Genomic DNA, 24,005 nt, shown 5'->3' on the forward strand with positions numbered 1-24,005 from the left:
GACTCAGTGCATGAATCAACTCTATAGGATTCTGGAAAATGAAAGAGCGTTATGTGATAGCAACCAATATTTTTCTGTTAAACCAAGTCGTTTCAAATGTGCATAGTTAAAAAAGATTTAGACTCTAAAAAAGAAGTCCAACACAGAATACTGAGCAGTATCAAAAGGCCTCTTCGCTCTTCTTTGTCTCTCCATCTCCTCTGGTTGCCAGGTCCCTCGCCAGTTGCGATTACTGTGGCAAAATCAATGAGATATTGTTGGAAAATAGAGGTATTACATCGATAACTCTATACTTCAACACGTGTCCAAGACGGAGAACAACCAGAGGCGTTCTATTCTTTAAAACGAGGAGGTGACGCGACGTAAGGCGTTACACGTTACGCAATACACATTCTTACAACTACCGCTGACAAGCGCAGAGCCAGCAGTACACGAGCTCACGTTCCGCTAATTGGCTGCTCACGTTGGTAACAAGGATGGAAACACTGCCAGAGAGCGCAGCAGGACGAGCCAAAGTTTATTAAGGACATGAGAAGGAAGTGTCCCTACTGAGGTATCCGATTATAATATTCAATCTTAAAAGTGCAACACATGGGGTTTGGTTCACAGTGGAACTTCGCAGTTTCCTTCCTGAGTATTTCGATGTGTCTCTTATGGCACTATAAGTGGTTCGCTCTCTCGCTTTGCATGGGTCAGGGATATTCCTAAAGCCGAGGAAGTCTCTTAGGTAAAATACACATTAAAATCCTCCTCAATGAAATGAACTGTCATAAACCTGACTAAGCTTTCTCGGATGCGTTCGCTTTCCAAAGGAAATCACTGTTATTTCGTTTCGTGATAACTTAGGAAAATTCATCGGATATGGTTAAAGTACTTAAAGTGCTGTATTGAATTCTTGTCATTTTTTTGCCATGGTTCTGCTCTATGCAACTATTTAATCAAAGACCTCGGCTTAGTGACTGCCGTGCGTTCACTGACATAAACAGAACAAATAGCATATTTATGAAAAGATCTCAGAGGATCATCGTTTTAGACGGAAAACACAGATCAGGAGTGTAGCACAAATATTTTGTATTATACATTTTGAAGGGATCGAAAACACGTGCCTCGTAAAGATTTTCACAGCTCTTTATGATTATTCGTATTAGAGAGTCAGGAGGGATCCAAAACGCGTGCATCAGAATATTCCCAAATCCCATAAAGATTTTCACAGCTCCTTAAAGCGCAAAGCCCTTGTGAAACATAGAGTGTGTTACAGTTAATCATATAGATCTTTTATATTGCTCGGAAATGACGTTTACATTTCGTGCAAATTTTCCACGTTGTATAGGCAGCATTGAATTGTTAGCACTGTTTAACATTAACTTAGCGTTGAGTTAGACTTATACAAACGCCCAAATTATATCCCTCCAAGGAAAGAGTTGATCAATGCTTTCACAAACGTGGAACATCCTTTTTAATAAATTATATCTTTTCCGATCTCTAAACGTTGATATTTTTGTGGAGGTCTTGTGCTCGAGGGATTTCTTTGGTACAAATGGAAAGCATTTTCAGAAATCATCAATCTCTGTGATTTTACAAATAGGGATATTTCTAAATTAGTAGTATGAAAACACAAAATAAGAATCACACGCAGTAATCTTTCAGAAGAAGAATTTTTTTTCGCTAAAAGTTAGTACCCTATTGACATTTGCTTTAATGTAAAAGTTGGGCCGAAGATATTTTCGTCCTTAATATCACTGGGTATTGTTGTTAAACGACTATGATAATACGTTTGTAAAAAAATCCAAACTGCACGGTTAAAATGAACGTGCTCAATTTGCTTGAGACTCCTAAGAAACACACACGATCTCAGATAAATGTGTTAATTCTCTCTTAGCATTCACCTCTATATAATAAATAAAATAATTCTTAGAGGACTATGAGTAAAAAAAATGACTTATATGTATAGCATCAGATGAAAGCAAATCAAATCAGACAGACCGTGTACTTCTCAGTTCTTTAGCAGATCCACGCACCGTACATTCATTTTCGGACCAGTATTCATTCTTTCAATGGAATATTGAAGAAAACCACCCTTAAAAACCACCTTTAAGAGGCTGCACATAACAGAAACAATCCTTTCAGTATTGTTCACGGATTTAATTTCCCTGTGCACATGGAACTGAAAAGAAAACTTCAAGTATCCGTCAATTGTGCAACTGGTTTTCCATTCTCTTCGTTTCGTCCATTTTAAATTTCGGGTAACAAAGCACTTGTGATTCTTTTGAAGAATGACGGATACGCAACCAGCAGGAACCATGAAGTGAATAAGTGCCTCTTCACACAGACTTCGTGTTCTGCTTGTATTTTTAGGATCACGACAACTGAGATTCCTTTTAGGTCAGCCACAGACAAAACCACGCGTCTGTAAAAAGACACTAATCTGCTCCAAATTAACTTGGCACTCAATCATAGTTTAGCCTAAACTGTTTTCAATTTTGGTGTTTTTGATACGATGAACCCCGATAACAGACAAATCATTAGGTTTGATGGACTTCATTTGCGGAATAAAACTTATGGTTCAAATTTCTCCATGCGACAGAAATATCTGCTATCATCATCCCAATAAAAAGCTATCGACAGGGTGGGGGTATTATTCCACTGTGGGTTGACATCACACCCTCCTCTCACAGCATGACAAATTAGATTTATTTGAACCGGCGCCGGTTCTAAGGAAAAAATCTCCTGATTTTTGACCCGCAGAAATATAGCATCCAAAGAGCAAAATGTTAAAACAGCTTTCGTAAGCCGTTTAGAGGACAAGAATGCTGTTGGTCTTGGTATTATTGACTTTAAACACTACCATCTAAAACTGCGTCAATACCAAATGAAAATAAACATTGAATAGAATTCCTCCCGAGCTGTTTTTATTCTTAAAAGTCTTTAAAAGCTTAGGATTATATTTACTAATGTAAGAAAAGTAGCTAGGGCGACAGTTTCTATAGAACTGACCCTTTTGGCAGTGTTTTGATTAAAAGTTCGTATTTTTTTCCAAGTTAAATGAAGGTGGAGGAATCATGCATGGCTGACCTATCTCCCACGAACGATTTAGAAGGGACTCGATACTTTTCCCTTCTAAAATACCAAATAAATAAATAAATAAACGCGAAGAGATTTAAAATTTAAAAAGGGTAACGCGAGTCAAAGGAGGATACTTTTAAAGCGGTGAAAAATCTGTTTCCATCTCTGACCAGCTGAGCCATGCGAGAAGTAATTAGCTTTATAATGTGAGTTGCAAAACTTATGTTCTCTTTGCTTCAGGATGTTGATCCAGCCTCTTTCCGCCCACCCTTGAAAAACCTTAAAATCGTTCCTTGAACGTTGGCTATTCTTCTTTTTTACGCTACTTCGTTTCACCCTAATCAATTGTTTTACTAAAATATAAAGTTTTATGGCTTTGCACATCATGACCTCTCTCTCTAATATTGGCTCAAACTGAATACATTCATTGATACAGCAACTTTCAACCAGAGCAAAATGACAACAATAGTCAATCACGGCCCAGTTTTTGAAAACGTTCTAAATAGCTTTTACTTTCCTTTGGCTCTAACGATAAATCGAAAAGAAAAGCGTTTAATACAATTTACCTTTTGAAACTTTGTCCTAAATTCACCGATCAGCATTCGTCAAAAGGATAAGGAAAGTGAGAGAGAGCTCTTCATTTCGTTCAACATAGATCTAAGTACTTCTCCGCCTTCATATGTTCTCACCAGTATGGCAAAAATTTTGTTTTCAAATGCTTCGCTTGAGAACGAATCCTTTTGAACTATTAACGAATTGCACTTATATTTTTGAGAAACAAACCCTCCTATTAAAGGATTTTTGTCGTTGTCAGCTGTTCCTTTCCCATGCTTTTTTCACGCAATTACACTACCGACACTTGCATACTCTCTTACGAATGAAGTTTTATTGTGGAGCTCTCATCCGAATCTAAAGTAACATACTAACATGGATGTAAATATATGTACATCAGATGATATATATGAACAGAGAAGCTGAGCTACATCAACCAAACTACAATGGATTTTTTCTAATTGCACATTCATAAACTTGATGGTAAGTTTAAATTCTACTCGTTCGACGAAGTGCCCTTCTAGATTTACGCACCACATAAAAACATTTAGAATGAAATAAATTAAGAATTCTGTAGCAACTTTAAGATGATGAATCTGTGTACTGGTAGCTAATTTCCAAACCGTGGATTGTTAATAAAAGTTTGCAACCAAAGACCACGAGTGGAAAACATTTGGCCATTAAAACTGTCTTGCATCCTTGTGCTCCTAAACTAAAGGAGATGATGAACAGATCATCAAATTATTTACGAATTTTTTAACGAAAGCATAGAAGATAAATAGAATGAATACATCGGCAGAATCACAGGTATTACATTAGTTTACCGACCACAAAGTCTTCCTTCTAAAGGACTCGCATCTCATCAATGAATTAATCCATAACGATATGGTCATAAAATTCTATATTTTCCTATTTTTAAACTTCTTCTATAATATTACTTATTTGAAATCGTAAAAACATCTCATTCCATTTTTCAGAAGAAGAAATAACCACTAAGGAACTTTGTCTACCAGAATACAAAACATAAATGAGATGTCTGTTTTCAAATGAAGGTCGATGAAGCAAACACGCCCTTTGATACTCTTCATTTAACTGAGCAGGTTGTCTCTTCATTGGAAAAATCTGCTCCATTATCTTTTTATTGTCTGATAGCATTTCGAAGGAAAGACTGTGTATCCATTTGCGGGTCTTCTTTCGAAGACATTGCTTATGTTACTTAATCCTGTGAAATGTAACCCATCCCCTGACTTGAGAAGTAACTCAGAGAAAGTCTCGAAGAATAGATCTATTAATGGCAGTGGCAAAACAAAATGTCATTTTCTAACTACTAATAACAAAAAATGTCATGATCAAACAAAAGGAAAAGAAATTTGGTCACCTTCACCGAACGGGAGCCACAGTTTTATCCCTATATAAGTATCAGACTTGAATTTTCGTGGACAGTGTAATTGACAAAATTGATGCGATTTAAATGTTCAACTCTTAGAATTGCGGCAATATTACAGTTAGGCACTTGGAGATATTTTACAGATTCTCTTCCAAAAACTACAGAAAATGGGTTTTAGAGAGGGAGAAAAAAAAAATTTGTCGAGTTTTCTCGACTGATCGACAGTTTCAATGGTCTCTCTTGGCCATGGTTTAGCTTGTCATCTTGTAACGGCCAAAACAAGACTGCATAGTCATTCATTGTGAAATAATTCCTCCACAGTTTATCAAACATTACTGCTCTTTCTCTACCATTTACAATATGAGTACGCTTGCATGCAGGACGAGTTCATGGATGAAATAGGTGCTGTGTAGGAATAAGAATTCCCGTAAGAGTTTGAGTAGTCATATGTTGGTTGATATTGGTTTGGGTAGTAATTTCCCACTGAGTTGCCAAAATCACTCGAATAACATGGCTGACCTTCGCGGATTAAAACAGGCACCGGCACAGTTCTGGGATAGAGCGAGTGAGAATCTTTAAACTCTCCTGCTTCTGTTGCTTGCTTCTTTTGCTTGTATCGATGATTCTGGAACCATATTTTGACTTGTGTTGGCGTCAAGTTGATCATCCGTCCCAGTTGTTCCCTTTCTGGGGCTGACAAGTAGCGCTGATATCTAAATCGTCTTTCCAGTTCGTAGATTTGGTGTTTGGTGAAGAGTACCCGTCGCTTTCTTTTCTTTGGAACATCGCTAGACTCATCTCTGTTGATTTTTGGAGCTTGCTGTAGCACGTCGTTCCCTGCACAGTCTTCGTTCATCTCAGGATGTGGTCGAGGACCTAATCGAACGAAAGCGGGTAAAGGCGTTTGATGAGATTCGATAACACCGATTAAGAGGTGATTTGGTTTTAAACTACCAGCGAGGCGGAGCCGAAGTCAATGACTCTTATGTTATACAAGTTTCTACTCTTTACTTAGAAAAGCTATCGAAAGCAGCGTGAACCGAAGAGGTGAGTTACATGAGTTTAAAAAACTACAAGGGAAAAAAAAAACTCGTAATTTATGATGGCAGTTTGGCGTTCTTAGGATTTTCAGCATAATCGCGCCTATCTTTAATTTGCTTAGCACCGACTTTCATCTCCTGTGGCTTAAAAAGTATCAAAATATGGAACCGCTGCTCTTAAGCATGTTTCTTTCCACTGCGTCTCTCTACAGATGACGCTCACTTACAAAGATGACATTTCATGTCCTTGGTCACGAAAATCGAATAACAATCTGGTGCGAGATTCACCATAACCTGACAGGTAAGTAAGCGCTTGTCTGTGTCATCTGCGCTCAAAACAGACAAATCTCAGAGGAAATTTGTGGCATGGAAAACAGAATTTAGACTCAAACCCTGTACCTACCCGAAGTGTTGTCTTGGCTTTGCGGACCGGATGGAGGCATCGTCGTTATTATGCAATTAGATCCTGTAGAACGATCGGGGGAGAGATTAACACCTTGGCAAATGTTAGGAACCCGTGGAGAAGCGTTGGAGCAGCTTTGAAGACACGATTCCGGCAAGCTGAGGATGTTCTTCACGGAAAAAGAAGACATAACGCGAGCCCTGACGGACGCTACTCAAGATGGCTGCTGGCCTATTGACTGTACACAGATCAAAGAGTAGGTAGGAATGTGTGGGTTGGTTAATGAGTGAGCTTGAGACACGTCATGTATGACTCGCCTGAATTGACATAGAACACATGTTATTATTCACTGTTTGAGGAGAATTTATTTAGGGTGATAAAAAGATGTCACCCCTTTGACATGTACGTTAATTAAAATGATAGCCATTGAAATCTTTCAGACAAAGCCAAAGGTTTTATAGGGCTTAAAACGATTCCCTTTAACTTGGCCTTGCCTTTTCCTTGACTATCTGTTCGTTAGCAGCGTATTCCAATTAAGGTTTTAATCTCATTTAGTGAGCTGCCAATCCGGTGTGCGTTTTGCCATCCTGGTGTAATTGAACGATCTTTGACCACTTCCCGTATCCTAATGCCTTTTTTCCCTCACGCCTCTCAAAACATTGAATTAACTCGGCAGAGGAGGGCGGGAAAACCATTGTTCAATGGTGGAGCTGGCGAATTGTTTATTAAATACAGTTAACTGGATTAGCTCTTGAGCAATTAACCGTTTAGAAATCAATTTCTTCCAGTGTTTTCTTGAGCTGGAACGAATGAACCGTTTTCAGAAAAAAAAAATATCTGTGCTCATGGTGTTTGCGTTATTGCTTCATTGAAGCAGTACGTGATTTTGGCTTAAATTAAAGAATCAATGATTTTGAATTGCTAATAACTCGAGTCGACAGGCCTGACAACTTTGTCTTCCTATAAAAACCTTCAGAAATTAGATTGATTGATGGGTGTTTTTCTTGCCAAAATTAAAATAGGTTCTTTTGTTATTTCTCGACGGGTGAAGCTTTCAAATGCTGCTGTCACAATACATTTTGACGACCAATCTCTCTCCTCTCACGTCGACTTGAAATCTAAAAACAAAATCGTATCTTAAAAGGTTTTAACAGATTTCCAGTTCTTTAATTCCTTAACACGAGCTGTTGACAGCTACTTCAGCGCTACGCATCTCAACCTGTTTTGATTCGGAGTTGATATTTCAAGGAGATATGACTTAAATCGGTTAAGTCTTGTTCTCGAGAACATTTCTGTCTGGTTTGAGATTCATCTCAAAATATTAAGAGTAACTTTTCGAGGGGTCATCACTAAAGTTTAAGAAATCTTCGATCAGAGCCGGTAGTTTTGATATTTTTATGTATCTGAAACTCCCACTATATTCTGATTACTATTTAATGAACTGTGGGGGTGGTCCTGATTTTCAAGACCTCTCGGACTGTTTCTTGACACTAAAGTAAGCTTCTACGCTATTTATTTTTCCGATTGTAAGGTGCACAAACCCTGTAAATGTTCCAAGATATGACAGATCGTATAATTAAGGCCTGCCAAGCATCGTGCGGTCTTGTCAATGTTTGCAAATGTCGTAGGACATCAGCATATCTACTGTGGCTCAAAACACAGGAAACAGCCACATTGACCTCAACAAACATCTAGGTTTTCTACAATAAAACACAAATGTTTTGAATACCTGTTAGGGGGATTACTATCAAAGTGACAAAGATGTTTCTGTGACCTTCAACAGCGCATGTATAGACCCTGTTTCTGTCAATGTTTCATTTCACTGATGGTATCGACCGCACATCACAATGAATCGACCCAGAGAAATTTTTGCCCCACAAAAAAACCTTCTTTGCATGCAGTTAGATTCTTCGTTGAGGTAGAAGTTCATCGAGGAGTATGAAGTTTACTCAATTAAGTTATTGTTTTCGTTACCTCGTTTTTCGTTGTTAATCTAAATCTCAGTTTCATCTTTAAAGGTCACAAGGACAGCTCTTTGGCGTCATCTACTATCGTTTTTGACAAGTGGGCAGAATTGCGATGACTTTGATTTTGTCAGCGATAGCAAATATCACGGAATCATTTCCCACGTCTTCAAGTCTTTTTTCTTCAAACCAGAACCTCGTTCAAGCTCGGTGATCTCTCCATAAGCTTGAGATAAAATCTCGGTGCAGAAAAGAACAGTTAAATGAGAATTTACGCCAGGTAATTATTTTGAGGTTCTCTTTATCAAGTCCACGCCTCTTGTCTGAGCCTTTTCTAGTTTTAATAGTGGGCCGGACTAACTTTTTGACCCGAACGCACTAGGAAAACAATTTGGCGCCTCATCATGACACGAAGCAGATATTGTCATCAAAATATCTTTTATGGCTAAACTCAAACAAATCAGTGTGTTTTATGGTTTTCGAAAAGCTTTCTTGACACTGCATGAGCGAAGGGTGATGCCAAAAGAACATTTTTCGCTCGGAGATTAAAGGCTTACCGTCTGAACTTCCGAAATAAGATTGACCTCACACTAAATCTATTTGCTATTTCCACCTCAAATTGTTTCATTTACAATGAAGTCTGGGCTCTTGGTAATTAGAAAATCCCTTCGAGGGAGCCGGTGATTATAAATGGTTTGAGCTGAAAGTAGTAAAATCTCTCCTGCTAATTCTCAGTAACAATTTGGAGGTTTTCACTCTCTGGGATATCACTTCAGCCGGAAATTATTCAAGCGTAAAAAAATGAAAACAAAACAAACTTTAAACGGAGTCGCATGTCCATGCATACAGACCGCACATGCTGGATTGTTGAAGAATGAGTATAAGAGATGTAGGGTATGTTTAGTTATCTGATAATTTAATTGAAATGGATTTTTCTCAAAATATTGAGAACGTTAACAGCACTTGAATCATAACCCCTAAGTATCTGAAACTCTTACACCAAATCGAATATTTTCATGAAAATTTTTTAGGGTGTTCTTCTGCTGTGGAGCTTATGGAATGAAATGTGAGTTATACTTTGTTATCTTGTACCTATTTTAAGGAGTCTGTTGAGGGATCCATGCAATTTTTTACAGACAATACACCTGTATAAATTACAAATGAAGAACTCAGTCAAATTTGTCAAACGTTCAAATAGCTGATTGGGATGATCGACCAAATGAGATAACAAACCAGATCCGGCTGCGGTGTGGTATAGTCCCAGCCGTGCTTATAACAAGTCCTATGATCTTGGAAGAACTGATTTCAAAGAAAAAGGCGAAAGGGGCTCTGATAAAACTGACAACATCTTACCTTCTGGATCTCATACATTCGTATCCGCGATGGGGAAAAAGACAACATCTAATCAATGATAACGGGGGACTCTCTCATGCCTCGAGTTTGGATTACGTTGTACCCCACAGGTGTCGTACTCAAGAGTTATTCTAATTGAGTTGTCGTTTCCTGGGGATGAAAATGATTTAGGATGAATATTTTTCACGTTACTTCCTGTCAGAAAAATTCATCTAGAAGTCGCATGCTTTAATCAAAAGTAATTTTGGCGTGGAATTAAAGGAAGCAATTTATCGCGACTGCGAAACAAATCTGTCATTCCATCCGAGATAGAGGCCTTGTGATATAGTTTTGTTGCGAAAGTAATTACCTCTAGTATTTTGTTATCTGCTATTTAGGTCAGAATACAGCAAGAAAGTTATCCCCGTTTATCTGTCAGGAATTGGACAGCTACTGTGTTGTAATAAAGCTCAACTTTTGTTCAAAACAACGCGGGTGGTCCCAAACTTACAAATACTTTGACGTTTCAACCTTCAACTTGCTAAGGGTCCAATCATCGCAGATTACCCCTAACATTGTACCTTTATTACTGCACTGCCACCATGACCCGTGTTCGACACAAAGAACAGAACAGGGTCACCTTTGTGAAAATATTTTTGTATGGTTTTTGTGAATTTTTAGCCATCAGACGGGAAGGAACTGGCACGTATTAAATTGCGTGAACATTCTGTTAATTTTTATTTTAACTTTTTTTTAGAGCGCGATCCACCAATAATTTTAAGGGGTTTTTGAAAGTTAATTTCCCACAATATGATTTTGAAAGCTTTCCGGTCGTCCTCAGGTGTTTCAATTATTTTTATTCCATAACGTATGCAATAAATGGGTTGTATTTGATGGAAATATAAACTTCTATAGTTAATAAAAAAATATGTCAAGAAAAGAAACTGTCAAGGAAAATAGAGTCTAGAAAGACATACTTCTGAACAGACTGCTCACAACCTCCAAACTAGCTTTAAAAAAACACAATATTAATGACAGAAAAAATTAAAAACTTCAAAAGTACCTCCTCAAAATTTACAACTGAAATGTTCACGCCCTGGCAAAATAATTCTGAACTAAAACTCAAAAGTTAGAGATACTTTTACTTACACCGCGCAGGCATTGTTCGTTACAAATCATTCTAATCGGTCACTGAGGAGGGTTTCATTCAGATGCTTAAAATTTACAAAACCACCAGGCACAGCATATTACAAAAGTACCACACGAAATTACTCTTTGTATCTTTAGTATTTTCCTCACGAACCTGTAGGTATTAGAGTTAGAGAAACCTCGTTTTCAGTAATGAACAATACCATATGAGAACCTCCCCAATTGCTTTTAATTGAATGTCTCACGCTAGGGTTTTATCGAAAGACATAAAGTTAGGGCCATCTTGTGCAGCAAAAAGAAAAAAAGCACCAAATGAACAGACTAGCTTCCATTTGATTGACAAACACTAAGGTTTTATCAACAGACTAAAAGTCTGAATACTTTGTAAAGTTTAATTAAGGCAGTACGTGCTCAGATCGAGAGCTTTCATTTACACGCTAAAATTTCCAACCACCTTTCCCAGCATAACAATCAAAGCCACAAGAATGTAACCCAAAGTAGCCTTGATTCATTTGAATGAACCAGTCGCCCTATGTGGGGTTTGTTACACAAACGTGCAAGCTAGTACCACCTCGTACTGTAAAACAAACACGACCACATGAATCTACTGCTTAGTAACTTTCATTAGAATGGTCACACACAAAGGTTTTATCCTTGGTTTAAAACGTTACAACCCCCTACTACAATAAAGTGTTCTAGTATAGGTTATGATCGGTTTTTATTGTATAATATTACCCTCGGACTTGAGTAAAAAGTTCAGGTTGAATTAATCCTTGGATGAAGAAGCAAAAACCAAAATATTGGTATAAATTCTCTTTTAAGGATATCCCTTGACTATATATTCAACCAGCTGCTATCATCCACGTTGTCTCATAATGAATTTAATTGCTTTTCCGTTCATATTTGCATAGTTTTTCAGCCCGATATGTGAGATTAGTTCACCTCTTGCCGTGGCTTGCACGTACACTTCAAGTTAAGGTTTTTTATCGCCGCCGTCATGTGATTACTGCATTTTAAAGATGAAAAAAAGCCTTATTCATTAGATTTCTTTTTTTCATTTCCTTTTGCCAGACTTGTGTAATTCTATACCTTAAGTGTATGTACATGAGAGGTAATAGTTTTGTCAATACGAACAGCAACAACTTTAACCTTGGTATTAGGCACCTTAATATTCCAAATTTTACTAAGGGTTCCCGGGATGAACATACAGAATTTTTACAATTATTGCACTTCCTCGAGACTTATGTTATTGTTAAGGAGTTTTCTTAAGGTCAGTCCTTGATTGAAAAGCTTAGGGAATAATCAAGGTTCGAATAGAAAGAGGGATTAAACTTGCGTGGGACAAACTCCCTTGGTTTTCAGCCGGCTGGACGATAAAGCGCTTTCTCATTAACAGTAAGAATTGAAATTGTTTCGCGTTTGTAATAAATGTGGCATTGTTTAATCTGCCTGCCTTCACCTGTGCTGACACGTACGGGCAATGTGTTAACTTTTATTCGTTTTTATTCACACAGATGAAGTCCATGGACAACAATATATGGAACGCGTGGCATTGGACAAGCGGAGTTGTCAACACGGAGTCATTTATGCCCGGTTCAGATGAAAAACACACACTTGGGCTGTCAAACCAGTTTTATGAACTGGGGGAAAACTAATTAAACTTCATGCAAACTGACCGCCAGTTTCATTCATGGAAAATGATGACACTTGACATGCGATTTTGTCTGCAGAGAACAAAGGTTCCAACATTGCTTTTATGAGCTCTCAGATTCTTGAAGTATTGAGACATCAATGTTGTGAGAAATGCCATTTACCTAACGTTCTAATTTGTTCTAATGTGCTTCCGACAGACAGACAAAAAGAAGAACGTGTTATTGAATAGCAAGGCTGGATGTTCAGTTCCATTGTGAACAGCTCCCATGTTCTCATAAGAATTCTGCTACCAAAAACAAACAAGGAAACAGAAAACTTCATAAAGATATTTCAAGCGCGCCATAAAATACTCGCGGTATTATAAACAGATAACGTGAACGCTTAAGACACTTTCTATTTCATAGATAAAGCGGGGTACCAAAAGGATAAACTTGTCAAAGGAAATGAATCTGTGGGTGAAAATGTGTTCAGAGCAAATAAAAAGACATGGAACCTCATGTCTTGATTACTTGGTTAAACCTTATTAGGGAAACATCGGAAGTAACTTTCACTTTATTTGCATTGTAGTCCAAACTTTGCCATCTTGAAGCAAGGTTTTATTTCCACCTAAAGAAAACTTTTCAAAAAAAAATATTATGACCCGCCTTTTTTTGTTCTTGAATTCATAGCCGAGCATATCTCTGAAGTGTTTTATCTCTCGTGATTTTAAATGGTTAAATGAAAAGTAATACGGGTCGAAAAACAAGAGAAATTATCTCTCTATGGAAAATCTTGACGTGAAGAACATCATAGAATTTCATAGGCAGAGTTTCCAAGCAAGTGAAGTGCTTTGCAGTTAATAAATTCATTCAGCGACGCGTGCTATGCCTGAGTTGTTGTACGCTAAAAGATAAGACACCGCTTTAAACAATTGACTAATTCTTTCTGACTTAGCACAGAGGCCCGATGATATCACTGATATTTATGGTTCTTGATTAGACCGAGTTTCAACAGCTTTGCAGCCGCGTGCTCATGGCGAAATCAGTAAAAGGTGAAGGTAATAGTGCATTTTGTGGCATTCATTGACAGGGAAAGATTCGAACTACATTTAACGACTGACCTAGAACCAAGGGCAACTGACACAGTTTGTAGCACTTACTAGTATTATAACGTTCCAAGCTGAACTGGCCGGCACTGTGCCATATCATGAGACATTCGGGAATATTTCAATCTCTAGCCTACTAGACCTCTAGCGGACATCATCTATTCGCCTTGCAAGTGTAGAGGAAAACTCGATCAACTAGGTATTTATTTAAGTGGCAAGTCATTCTTTCACTCTTCATCTCACATTGTAGTGATTCCAGTCACGGTTCAAGTTCAAAATTTTAATCAATAAAAACATGACCTATTTCATGCCATTCTGTCTTTAGGTGAAAAAAAACAAAACGGGTTGGTTTTAGCGCAAAATTCTTACTACATACATGGAATTCAATTTTTCAGTCACCAAAAGGAATCACTCGCTCACAACGCATTGCTTCTGCGTCTCGGTGAAGAACCACTGTAAATAACAACGTGCAGCTGCAGGCGTTCTTTAGAACTGAACATCTAAGAGGAATGACTTTCTGGAACGCTGCTCACATCCACTGTAAACTAGTTTTCGATGAAACCAATAAATTGATGCCTTTTTTCTCTGAATATTCTACTAGAGCTTCGATTTACAAACGATTATAAAAGGTACGACCGGAATCCGATTTCAGCGAAATTTACACATTACAGAAAACTGAAATATTTCAGTTGCCCTATGTGGATTTAGAGCGAACCACTGGTGTTGTTATTGAAGTCAGTTGAAATCTATGTTCGAGTTTTCCTTAGATTGTATTTATCGCAGATTGCTGTATAGCCTAGTCTGTTGCTTGAAACAAACCAAGCATATAGCTCGAAGAGACTAAATATTTGTCCAACCTACAATGCCGGTTTAGCAAAAGAAATGAAACATTCCTCTTTCATATATTAATTTATGCTCGATTCAGAGCGTCTTAGAAATTTGTATTTTAAATGTAGCTAATTCTAGCTTGTTTGGCATTCCAAACAAATTATAAACTAGGAATCAAATAGCACCCATGAGAAAGTTGACTGCATGTATTCAGCGCTCATGATTATGTTGGCAGCATGTGTTATAGCTACAATGAGTTGCTTTGATCATATATATGATGAGTATTTCATGATCGCTTATTAGCTTAAAGCGTCGTATTCCCATAGATCTGGTGAATTAATCCCTTAAAGCATACCCAGAATATAGAGCACAAATTGAAAATAAAGCTAACTTAAGCTCAACGACTCGATTTTAGGCTTTTAAAGGAAGTTATTTGGGCGTGAGTAGTTAAAGTTCCCTGGCAGTTACGCTTCGTGTACGAAAATCATTTCACATTTATTTATTTGATATCCGCGCACTGTGGCTAAAGTTTCACGGGAGCATTGGAGAAAGAGACGCAATTTTATCGAAATATTAATGCCAGCTGCTCCGAATGTAACTAATTCTGGACTGACAGCCATATCTGAGTCAGCCTTTCCTCGCCTTCGTCTACTGATCGACTTGAAAAGAGCAATTTACAGACAGCATCTCCGCTAGCAATGAAAATCCTAATTCAAGTATGTTTTCTCCAACTTTTGATACTACACAATGATTTAGGGAGGCCGAATCTTAACACAGGGTTGTTGGGTTTGAAAACCAGTCTTGACAAGTTGAGGTGTAAAGCATTTTCAATTGAACTACTGGAAGATAAGCTTGCGCTTCCATGGTAGTCAGCTTACAGATACGAGTATGCAGCCATTTATCATCTGAGAAGCACCACAATTGATACGATTCTTTACCGAAATTGAAGTTTTCATAACTTTCGCGATGCAATCCCTAATTTCAATTTTCTATTTATTTACGGTTTGTTTTATCAGCGCGTCAAAAAGTGCTCATTTTAATTTTGCTATTGCGGCCATGTTTGCATTTACATACAGCTTCTACATCAGCTGTCTACTTTAAACAATGGCGTATTGGTTGCGCTTTCTTTCAAATCAGGTGGTTAAACTTAGCACTTATGAACCTCAAAAGCTTTACAAGGGATTCTTTCTCTGGAACAGTTCCAAACGCTGGCTCTTTAAAAACATTTACAAACAGGTAGGAAGATTTCCTGTTGAAGACCAAAATTTACATGCCGCGCCTACAAGCACATCCAGTGCGCGGAGGGAAAGACTTATCTTCTTGTTATCTTCTTCCTGTTAATTCTTTTATCGCATCCCTGGCAATATTATACGATACGAATTAAACGCAGTTCTGGCACATATGGCGTATTAAGTTTATCTCTAGAAGCTGAAACCACGTGAGCTCTTCAAAACCAAATTATTAAACGTTAAGTGTACGTAATCCGAAACCCTCTCATAACATTAAGCATTCATGACTAAAGTGACCAGAAATCCGCAATTCACTACAGTTTGTGAAAGGTCGAGTGGATATCCGTTCACTAGTTTTTTTATACAGCTTCAGCATACAATATTCACTCTTGAGATGAAAACGAAAGCATGTTTGGTGAACCATGCCTGCCCCTATATATTTCATCCCCTACAGCCTGGTTGTTATGGGAAGATAACAGCCAAAGGTGATGGCGACGGTCTAAGGGGCAAGGAGAAATTTTACATTTTCCGTGACCATAAAAAAGCATCCTGATGGAAACATTCAAGGACTTTTTAAAACACTTATTACAATCAAAAACTCTTAAAAATCAAGTCACTAGATTCAACCGTTTTAACTGTTACTGTAATAACACTCAACTATGTGTGATTTTTTTTCGAGGGATGAAAATTGGATTGTTACAGGCCACTTCGCTTGACAAAATAACATACGACGCTTCATCGGTGTTTCTGCCATGTCACCGGTTTTAGAAAGTAAAAGACAAACCGCTAAGCTACTAACAAGCTTACTCACTTCTGTTTCCTAAATTCATAAAGAGGTCATCCTTCACTAGTGAGTGTCGATAATTTTTTTGCTTCGGTCGTGTGAACATCGATACTAATATACCTGCTCAGCTTGGAGCCTTTCCTTTTATCATAGTAAGTTTTTTGACCGCAAAACCATTTTTCTTAAGAAGCCGCAGCGCATTTAGACTTGTAGTAGTTTCTCTTTGAAGAAGGAGCTGCCTCTTGCATCAGGACAAAGCCATCGTTGTAGATTATATTTTAGAAGGCGGCTTCGTTTCATGGTCGCAAAAAAGGCTTCGCTCGTTGCAGCCCTTAAGTTATTTTGAAATTTTAAGAAAAGCGACTGATAACAGAAGCATTAATACTTCCTTTATTGTCAAATGGCACCGGTCGAGAAACCAGATCCATGTAATAGCGAGAAATTGGGATTTAAAATGAGATAAACATCGAATTTTTCTCTTAAAAGGTGGCTCTCGGCTTGTTGCTCTGAGTGCATTTTACAGACACTTTGGCGCCATTGAAATTAACCAAGAACAGTTGCTGTGCTTCAGTTTAGTTTCCTGCCGTAATACGTGGCAAGTTAAAGTTTAAGTAATAAATTGTAGGGCAAGTCTATCACCCTGGGTTCACCAGTCTAAAGCCCCGTTTATAAATAAATGAGATGGAGATAAAACAGACGCACAGACATACCACGGACTTAGAAATCGAGCAATAAATAAGTGGAAGTTTTTTAAGTTTAAACTCATAGGATAGTCTGAAATGAGCATCAACTTTCCGCGACGACTATATTTTGGGTCGAATCGCAATGCAGCGTTGCTGTAAGTTTCAAATAAACTTTCCTTTGCTTCTATTTAGTTAGCTGTCTTCTTTCATTTTTAATCTCAAACAAAACGGAAATGCCGTCCAAGTAGAAATTGTAAAGGATGATAAATGCAATGTATTTAGAGCTACAACTTTTGCATTAGTAACAGCGTCATCTTCAAATCCTGCGGGTGTGGAAGTCGGTCATCTGAAGGCTTTGTTTATTTACATAATCTACTATCGCTTTTAAATTTCAGAACGCAAAGAAAAGGATCAGCAACTGATACCAGGGTGCTGGAGAGCAAGGATGGAGATTACAGGATTAGTTTTAAGACGAAATAATTCTCATATCTGCTTTTTGTAGGAGTGGTCTTAAAAGTAATTGAAAAGATCAGTTTCACCCTTGAAAGTGTAAATCGATAATTTTTTGTGGAAAACTACTTTCAAATTGTAAGACGTACACAAGCCTCACCTTTTTTCGTAAATCGCAACTGACTTTCTCTTTATACAACGATTAGTTGTTACGAAGCTTGATGTCAACTTCGAGAACTTCGACTTCAAACACATGAAGCACAACTTGGCTTTCAGACGTCACGGAAGCAGATTCACGCAGAGAACGCAAAGAGTATGTAGCGGTACTTGGTTGTTAATATTCAGTGTAGATATACACATGGTGGATATATAAAAAAAAAAAAGCTTTATTCAGTTACTCTTAAGAACAGTAATTCTGTCACCAAACATTCAGGTATTCTATTGCTTTCTTTCACATTTTCCTCTACTGTCCATTAAGCGAAATGTCATGGTATGCAAAACAGGTTTAGTTTCGTTCCATTCGACATTGCAGCTTGTTACAACCCATTAATAATGGTAAAAAAAGGCAGTATGGGTTTCAAACAAAACAAAACAAAAAGTAGAAAACAAAATCCATTAATCTCATTTAAAAAAATATTCAAGAAGGTACTCTGTAGTCTCTTGAATAAAAATAAACAATTCTCGAAGCTGTATCGTGAAGGCTGACCTCCTTCACTCGAGTAGGTTGCTCCTTTACCGGCCGGTGATTTCAATACGAGTTGCGGGTAAATTATGGTTTTTTTAAAACCTATGCGACTAATTCAGGTAAATTAAAAAAGTGTTTGCCATTTGAGTGATCGTGTTTTGAGGGTAGTGTTCTCTGGGACGCATAGGGGTAACTTTAAAAAATGCGTCCAAATGTCTGCGTAGTTGACAGCTCATATATTATCACCGTTCGACTATAGTGTTCTAAAGTTAACTACGAAGCAACTTCAAACCGAATTTCAAGAATAGTTTCAGTGTTAATTTAAGTGGAGTCAATGAGCTTTTCCTCTGCGGCGAAAAGTTGAATTTCTGGTACATGTAAATAAAGAGGAAAGCTTCGGTCGCGACACTCGTCTACTGACCATCTTGCTCGAGGGAAAACAAACCAAAATTATTTTTTGCGTAAGAAGTTTCACAAAAAGGGCCGAGCATTCTGTGTTCGACCGGCGGCGTTTCTTTTTTCTTTGCGAGTAAATTCTTACACAAAAACGAGTGGGATGTCATCTCCTCTCATAACTACCTTCGTTAACTGGTCTTCAACTAATTTTAATAGATTCCTTGTTTTAAAAGGTTCTACCGCGTTTTATGCATTAAAGACATTTTAATATTTCAAGAGAAAATTTTTTTTTCATTTTTTTAAGTGGCCCTGTTAGTTGTTGAAGCAACAACCGTTCCAATTCAAAACATTATCCTTAAACAATAAACCTAATTCTTGCATTTACTTGAGATTGGAATAAAAACGCCCATCGGTATACCAAAGCTGTAATAAATACTTAGATGAGGTATGAGTTACAACCAAAACAATACGAATCATAAAAGCACGTTGAAGCGGGGAACACCTCCATTTATTTCCCGAGAAACAAATTGAATATCCGCTACCTCCACACAATGTAGCATCTTTCCGTGGCCTTTGCTCTAATTTCATTCCACACCACCAGCTGTGTGAAGTGCTCCTAACTGGTAGCTCATGAAAAGAATGGAATAACGCCAATAGATATCATTTAAATCCGACGATAAAGAAAGATTAAAAGTAACTAAGACATAACAATGTTGAAGAGAACCATCCAGAATTTCCCATACAATATCAGACATTTTTACATCAGCGCGTCACTTAAGCAACTCTACCACCTGTGACGCCTACCTCCTTTTAACTACACATTGTCCATTATATTAACAAAAAAATGTCTCTGTCATATTTCAGTGAGACAAAAACATCATCTACGAACTTTCACATCATCGTAAAACAACCCTATAAAATCTCAGTTACGATATAAGTAGTTTCCCTCTTCAAACATGGGGGCCACTTTGCATAGGTTATATGCATTTCAGTGTTAGAGATCTCCATATATTTATGTGGTAGAGTAGTTATAATGTCATAATTCTCGCAAAATATGGCTATGTAAGATTGCTATTAATTTGTTTGCCACAATCTCAAATCTACAAAATGAAGAAGCAGTCACGCTGAAGTGCTTGGCTTTGGAAATCATTCTCAAACTGGATTCTTCTTGGCCGGATTGGCATGTGTCTTCGTGGGTCAATTTTAAAAATAGCTAAACAGAGACATGCACGTTTTACATAGAGCTTTCATGTTTCGTTTTATTTCCAATGTTTAATTGTGTTCCATTACTTAAAGTAGTCAGCTGTAACTGAGATAGGTTAAATAAAATAAATAAAACTTTGTTCATTTATACACCCGCTGCGCGGAGGTAATCGAGTTCGTGAAAGTCTTGCCTTCTGTGAAGTGACTTGAAATTATAAATACGTAGGAAAACTGAAGAAGCAGGCAAGTTTGCATCACACAGAAAAGAATTCGAACCAAGAACTATGTTTTACACATCTGCACCTATCTTTTCCCATCCTCGCCAAAGCTACTCTTGACTACGAAAGCGTGAAAACGTCTGTTAAAAGTCGGATGAGTTTGACATATTGCTCTCGAGAAGAAAACAAGTGCTCGAAATTTCGCTCTTCGTTAGCACGCCCGCTTCCAACACTCGAAATCATTCCAACATAATGTTTTTGTTTCTCTAATTTATTAACACTTTTCAACAAAGAGGTATAAGTGAAACAGTGGGTAATGTATTATTCATAGTGTTTTCTTTCGATTCTCTCGTTTTTTTTTTCCATTTGCGACTTGAAGCTCTCAATAAAATGAAGCGTAGTACCAATTTTACCTTTAACTTTGAGTACAGTGTAGGTTGTAATTCAAAATAGAGGAAGTATTATAAGTTTCAAATTGCATAACTTATTCTAATTGACTCAAACTCTGTGATATCGAAACGATTTGCTCGTGATGTCTGTCGATTGTCACTGTTTTCTTTTGAGCTAATCCGAAGGCAAACTAGCGTTGATTCAATTTGGTAAAGATCCATTCTAAGAAATTACACTGACCACTCCTCTTTTTTCATCGGGTAAACACGAACAACAATCAATTACGAGCTGATTCCACGGTCCATTAAACATTGTGACCAAAGCCCGTAACAACCTTTTCCCCATCTTCACTTTAAAATGAAAACAAAAACTGGTACTTTCATGTCTTAATGAGAGAATTTCTTCGGTTGTTTGGTTTTACAAAAGCAGGCTCCGGGTTAAGTGCGAAAATTGTGTGTCAAAGTGTTAGAGAACATCTCATAAAATCCTTTAAGTAGAACGAGACGTGTTGTTTGCCAAATATTGCGTTGTCAATTTTGATTCACTCATTCGTGAGCGCCCAGCATTGCGGTTGTAATGTTTTGTGACAATTCGTGCGGTAAAACGAAAAGCTGCTTTGGCGAAGAAAACTAACTAATTGCTACCGACGTTTACGCCAAACTCAAATAACTAGCATTTTAGTGAAAACGAGAGGATTTGTAATTAGAATTTAAGTTTACCTTGCCAAGGATTATCTCCTGAAAAATGATGAGCTCTTATCTTCATCTTCATAATTTCAGACATGCATTTACTAAAAGCATTAGGAACAATTTTCAAGCAACCTAGCAACTTATAGTACAAAAATAACTACGAAATCAAAAATTTCCGTTTAAAAGAAACATCTACAAAATCATTTGCTAAAAAAATCTGGTTTCTTACAATTTTTAAAGGATAAAAACAAAAATCTTTTCAATCATTTCTGAGACGTAAAAGACAACAGCTGTTATATCACACGAAAATAGCCTTTGCTGCGCGTTTGTCGAAAGAGAACTCCAAAGAAATTTAAGAACATCTAATAAAAACATCAAACCTGGACAAATTGTTAGATTCTTTAAATAATGAGATCCTTTGCCCTCGTAGGTTTTTGAAATCAATGTTGGCTTATAAGCTTACAATTGACTTTGTTCTTTTCTCCGTGACAGATTATTTCAAGGAGATCTGCATTGTTCTGTGGATTCTTCTCCCAACACACGTTGTACAAAGCATGCTTATGCTACCAGCTCCAATAAGGATTGCTAGGAGGAATGTATGATGAACTTACTGCAGGAAAATGATAGAAGTCTGAAGGATCGTGCCGTAAATATCCAAAATTATTGACCGAAGCGCCATGACAAGGCTGGCCATCTCGCACTAAGACAGGCACAGGAACAGTTCTTGGGGTGAACAATGGAGGTCCTTCATTCATAACTCCTTTTTCAAAACTCTGTTTCTTGTATTTATATCGATGATTCTGAAACCAAATTTTCACCTGCGTCGGGCTTAAATTGATTATTCTCGCGAGCTGTTCGCGCTCCGGCGCGGAGAGGTACCTTTGTTGACGAAACCTTCTTTCGAGTTCATAAGTTTGCGCCTTGGTGAACAGAACTCTTCGTTTCCGCTTTTTTGGCGGATCGTTCAAGTCATCTGGCGTTTCCTCTCGCTCAGATATTTCTTGGGAGCCCGCTGAGGATGTCGAAGGCCTTTCTGTCGGGCTCGGATGTGGATCTGTTACGGCGGAAAAACAAAAAATTTCATTAATGTTTCGCCTATGTAACGATATCTAAGACACAACTAAAGAGCTGCGAAGTTGTAAGAAATTAGGTGAACTGTAAGCCACAGTAATTAGCCTGTTGTCCCTTACACGAGGCACATAAAGAAAACAACCTTCAAAACTAGAAGCAATATGGCATTCACTCAATTAAAATTTGAAATTGCAGTCATCTTTCAGTCGTGCTTGCAATTGCCTCGTAAAACGCGTCATTGTATGTTTTCCGGAAAAGAAATTCGGTTGTATGCGAAAAATCCGTCGCGTCGCGCGTAGTTTACAGAAGAAACAAAATAAACTCTTTCGAGAACTTCGGCGAGATTTTTACCATCTATCGAGTTTAGCACTTCATAAATACCGGCGTTTACTTTTCGCTCGATCAAAGATACAAAATCAAGTTCATTCTTACTTGTATATGAGTACTCTTGGCCTTGATTACACACTACAGAGCCACATGACGGAGTATGAGTGTTTCCGCCAGGGCAATGATAACTCTCGGTTGAGGACGATTCATGGGTTGTTTCGCTTTTAGACGGGCATAGTCCGGTGTCGGGTAAATTAAGAATGTCTCTGACGGAGAACGAAGTCATGTCGTAAGATCGATCGATTGCGGACATGGATTTCAGATGAGTGGCATTACAAAGCCAAACACAGTCGCAATTCAGTCATACTCGATCCGAAGCGGTTCGCAGCCAAACTTCTTATACTTTGGGGCGTGCCCAGGCTCTCAAGTGTTGAACAAGATGTTTGACATTAAACAAATGTTGCCCAAATTCGCGTAAGTCGACTTCTATTGATAGGTTAAGGTGGTGACGAAGTTGACATCACAATTAATTAGAAAGATAGCAATTGAATGCCCTGTCACACGTAAACCCCTTTCGAATGACAGATTTGCCCTAAAAGGCTTCATCTGACATGTCACGCTGGGCGGGCTGACCCGACTGCTTGTTTCCCCCCGCTTAGAACTCAAACAATCATTGCTTTCTCTTGAATGGGTCACTTTATTGGAGTTCTGACGTCCAAAACTAATTTCAAGACACTTCCTCAACTTGCGACCCATATAAATGTCTCAAGGACTCAGCTCGTGTAGCCTTATCCACGCCTCTTCACATTTTGAAATATCGTTGTAATCGAAGTTGAAAGGTTGAACACCAGCTAATGGTCGATCGGAAGAGAGAACTGTTGGATTAGTGATAAAATCTATAAAAATTTGCACCTTTGCTAATCGCCCCGGCTTTCCATGTTTTTTCCTTCTTATTTTCGTCTAAACCTATTTACGATATCACGCACACGTTTGAGTGTTTGGAAGGTGTTATATACTATTGTTTTTATTACATATTTTTTATTATAGACTGAATTCTTGAGAAATACCACTTTTTATAAGTGGTTGCTTATTTGCAGTGCGCCGCTCTCTCAAGACTACCGGCTGCTAAGCTTGTTCAGCAAATGGCTTTCTACATATTGTACGAGGAGCATTTGGACACTGTCAACATTTTAATTACGTGAATGTTCGTTTGATTGTGGGGTTGTAAACGCTTCGTTAATGAGTCCCAGTTGCATTTTAATATCTTTCCTAAAAAGCCAAATGTTTACGTTGGGTTGGCGCAAACCGTCAGAACTTTCACAAAAGAATTAAGGAATAAAAAGTTTTCTTTCGTCTTACAATGGGTGCGCTATAAATAAAGCTGGACAGACATTGATATCCGAGCAGTTTTATAATTTTTTTTTA

General features: G+C 37.8%; 2 protein-coding genes and 1 long non-coding RNA gene across 21 annotated transcripts; 1 reads left to right on the plus strand and 2 right to left on the minus strand.

The window, feature by feature from the left end:
- Positions 1-241: 241 nt before the first annotated feature.
- LOC113667291 (uncharacterized) lies at positions 242-23,974 on the plus strand. 19 transcript variants are annotated; one of them, XR_016182780.1, is made up of 7 exons: positions 5,873-6,049; positions 6,255-8,363; positions 8,464-8,689; positions 9,441-9,475; positions 10,140-12,285; positions 12,405-13,579; positions 17,547-23,974. It is a non-coding gene; the product is annotated as an uncharacterized LOC113667291 (long non-coding RNA). The 19 variants fall into 19 exon arrangements; XR_016182775.1 differs by having other exon boundaries at positions 8,464-9,303; positions 9,441-12,285; XR_016182776.1 differs by lacking the exon at positions 10,140-12,285 and having other exon boundaries at positions 8,464-9,303.
- On the minus strand, positions 3,928-6,696 carry LOC113667289 (homeobox protein Nkx-2.3). Its single transcript, XM_027183103.2, has 2 exons — positions 6,446-6,696; positions 3,928-5,878 (listed from the first exon to the last, which is right to left on the minus strand). The coding sequence occupies exons 1-2, from the start codon at positions 6,633-6,635 to the stop codon at positions 5,349-5,351; spliced, it is 720 nt and encodes a 239-aa protein (XP_027038904.1). The 5' UTR covers positions 6,636-6,696; the 3' UTR covers positions 3,928-5,348.
- Positions 19,915-22,976, minus strand: LOC113667290 (homeobox protein Nkx-2.2). Its single transcript, XM_027183104.2, has 2 exons — positions 22,686-22,976; positions 19,915-22,236 (listed from the first exon to the last, which is right to left on the minus strand). The coding sequence occupies exons 1-2, from the start codon at positions 22,891-22,893 to the stop codon at positions 21,746-21,748; spliced, it is 699 nt and encodes a 232-aa protein (XP_027038905.1). The 5' UTR covers positions 22,894-22,976; the 3' UTR covers positions 19,915-21,745.
- Positions 23,975-24,005: the final 31 nt, after the last annotated feature.

Source organism: Pocillopora damicornis, chromosome 14, assembly GCF_964200805.1.
Source record: "Pocillopora damicornis chromosome 14, jaPocDami1.2, whole genome shotgun sequence".
NCBI classification, from domain to species: Eukaryota; Metazoa; Cnidaria; class Anthozoa; order Scleractinia; family Pocilloporidae; genus Pocillopora; species Pocillopora damicornis.

What these genes read in the sequence shown, in the direction of transcription:
- LOC113667289 (XM_027183103.2), bottom strand. Translation starts at nt 6,635, where the DNA reads ATGTCTTCTTTTTCCGTGAAGAACATCCTCAGCTTGCCGGAATCGTGT. An exon ending in AAGCCAAGACAACACTTCGG is followed by an intron (nt 5,879 to 6,445) that starts GTAGGTACAGGG and finishes TCGTTCGATTAG; the next exon opens with GTCCTCGACCACATCCTGAG.
- LOC113667290 (XM_027183104.2), bottom strand. Translation starts at nt 22,893, where the DNA reads ATGTCCGCAATCGATCGATCTTACGACATGACTTCGTTCTCCGTCAGA. An exon ending in CCAAGAGTACTCATATACAA is followed by an intron (nt 22,237 to 22,685) that starts GTAAGAATGAAC and finishes CCGCCGTAACAG; the next exon opens with ATCCACATCCGAGCCCGACA.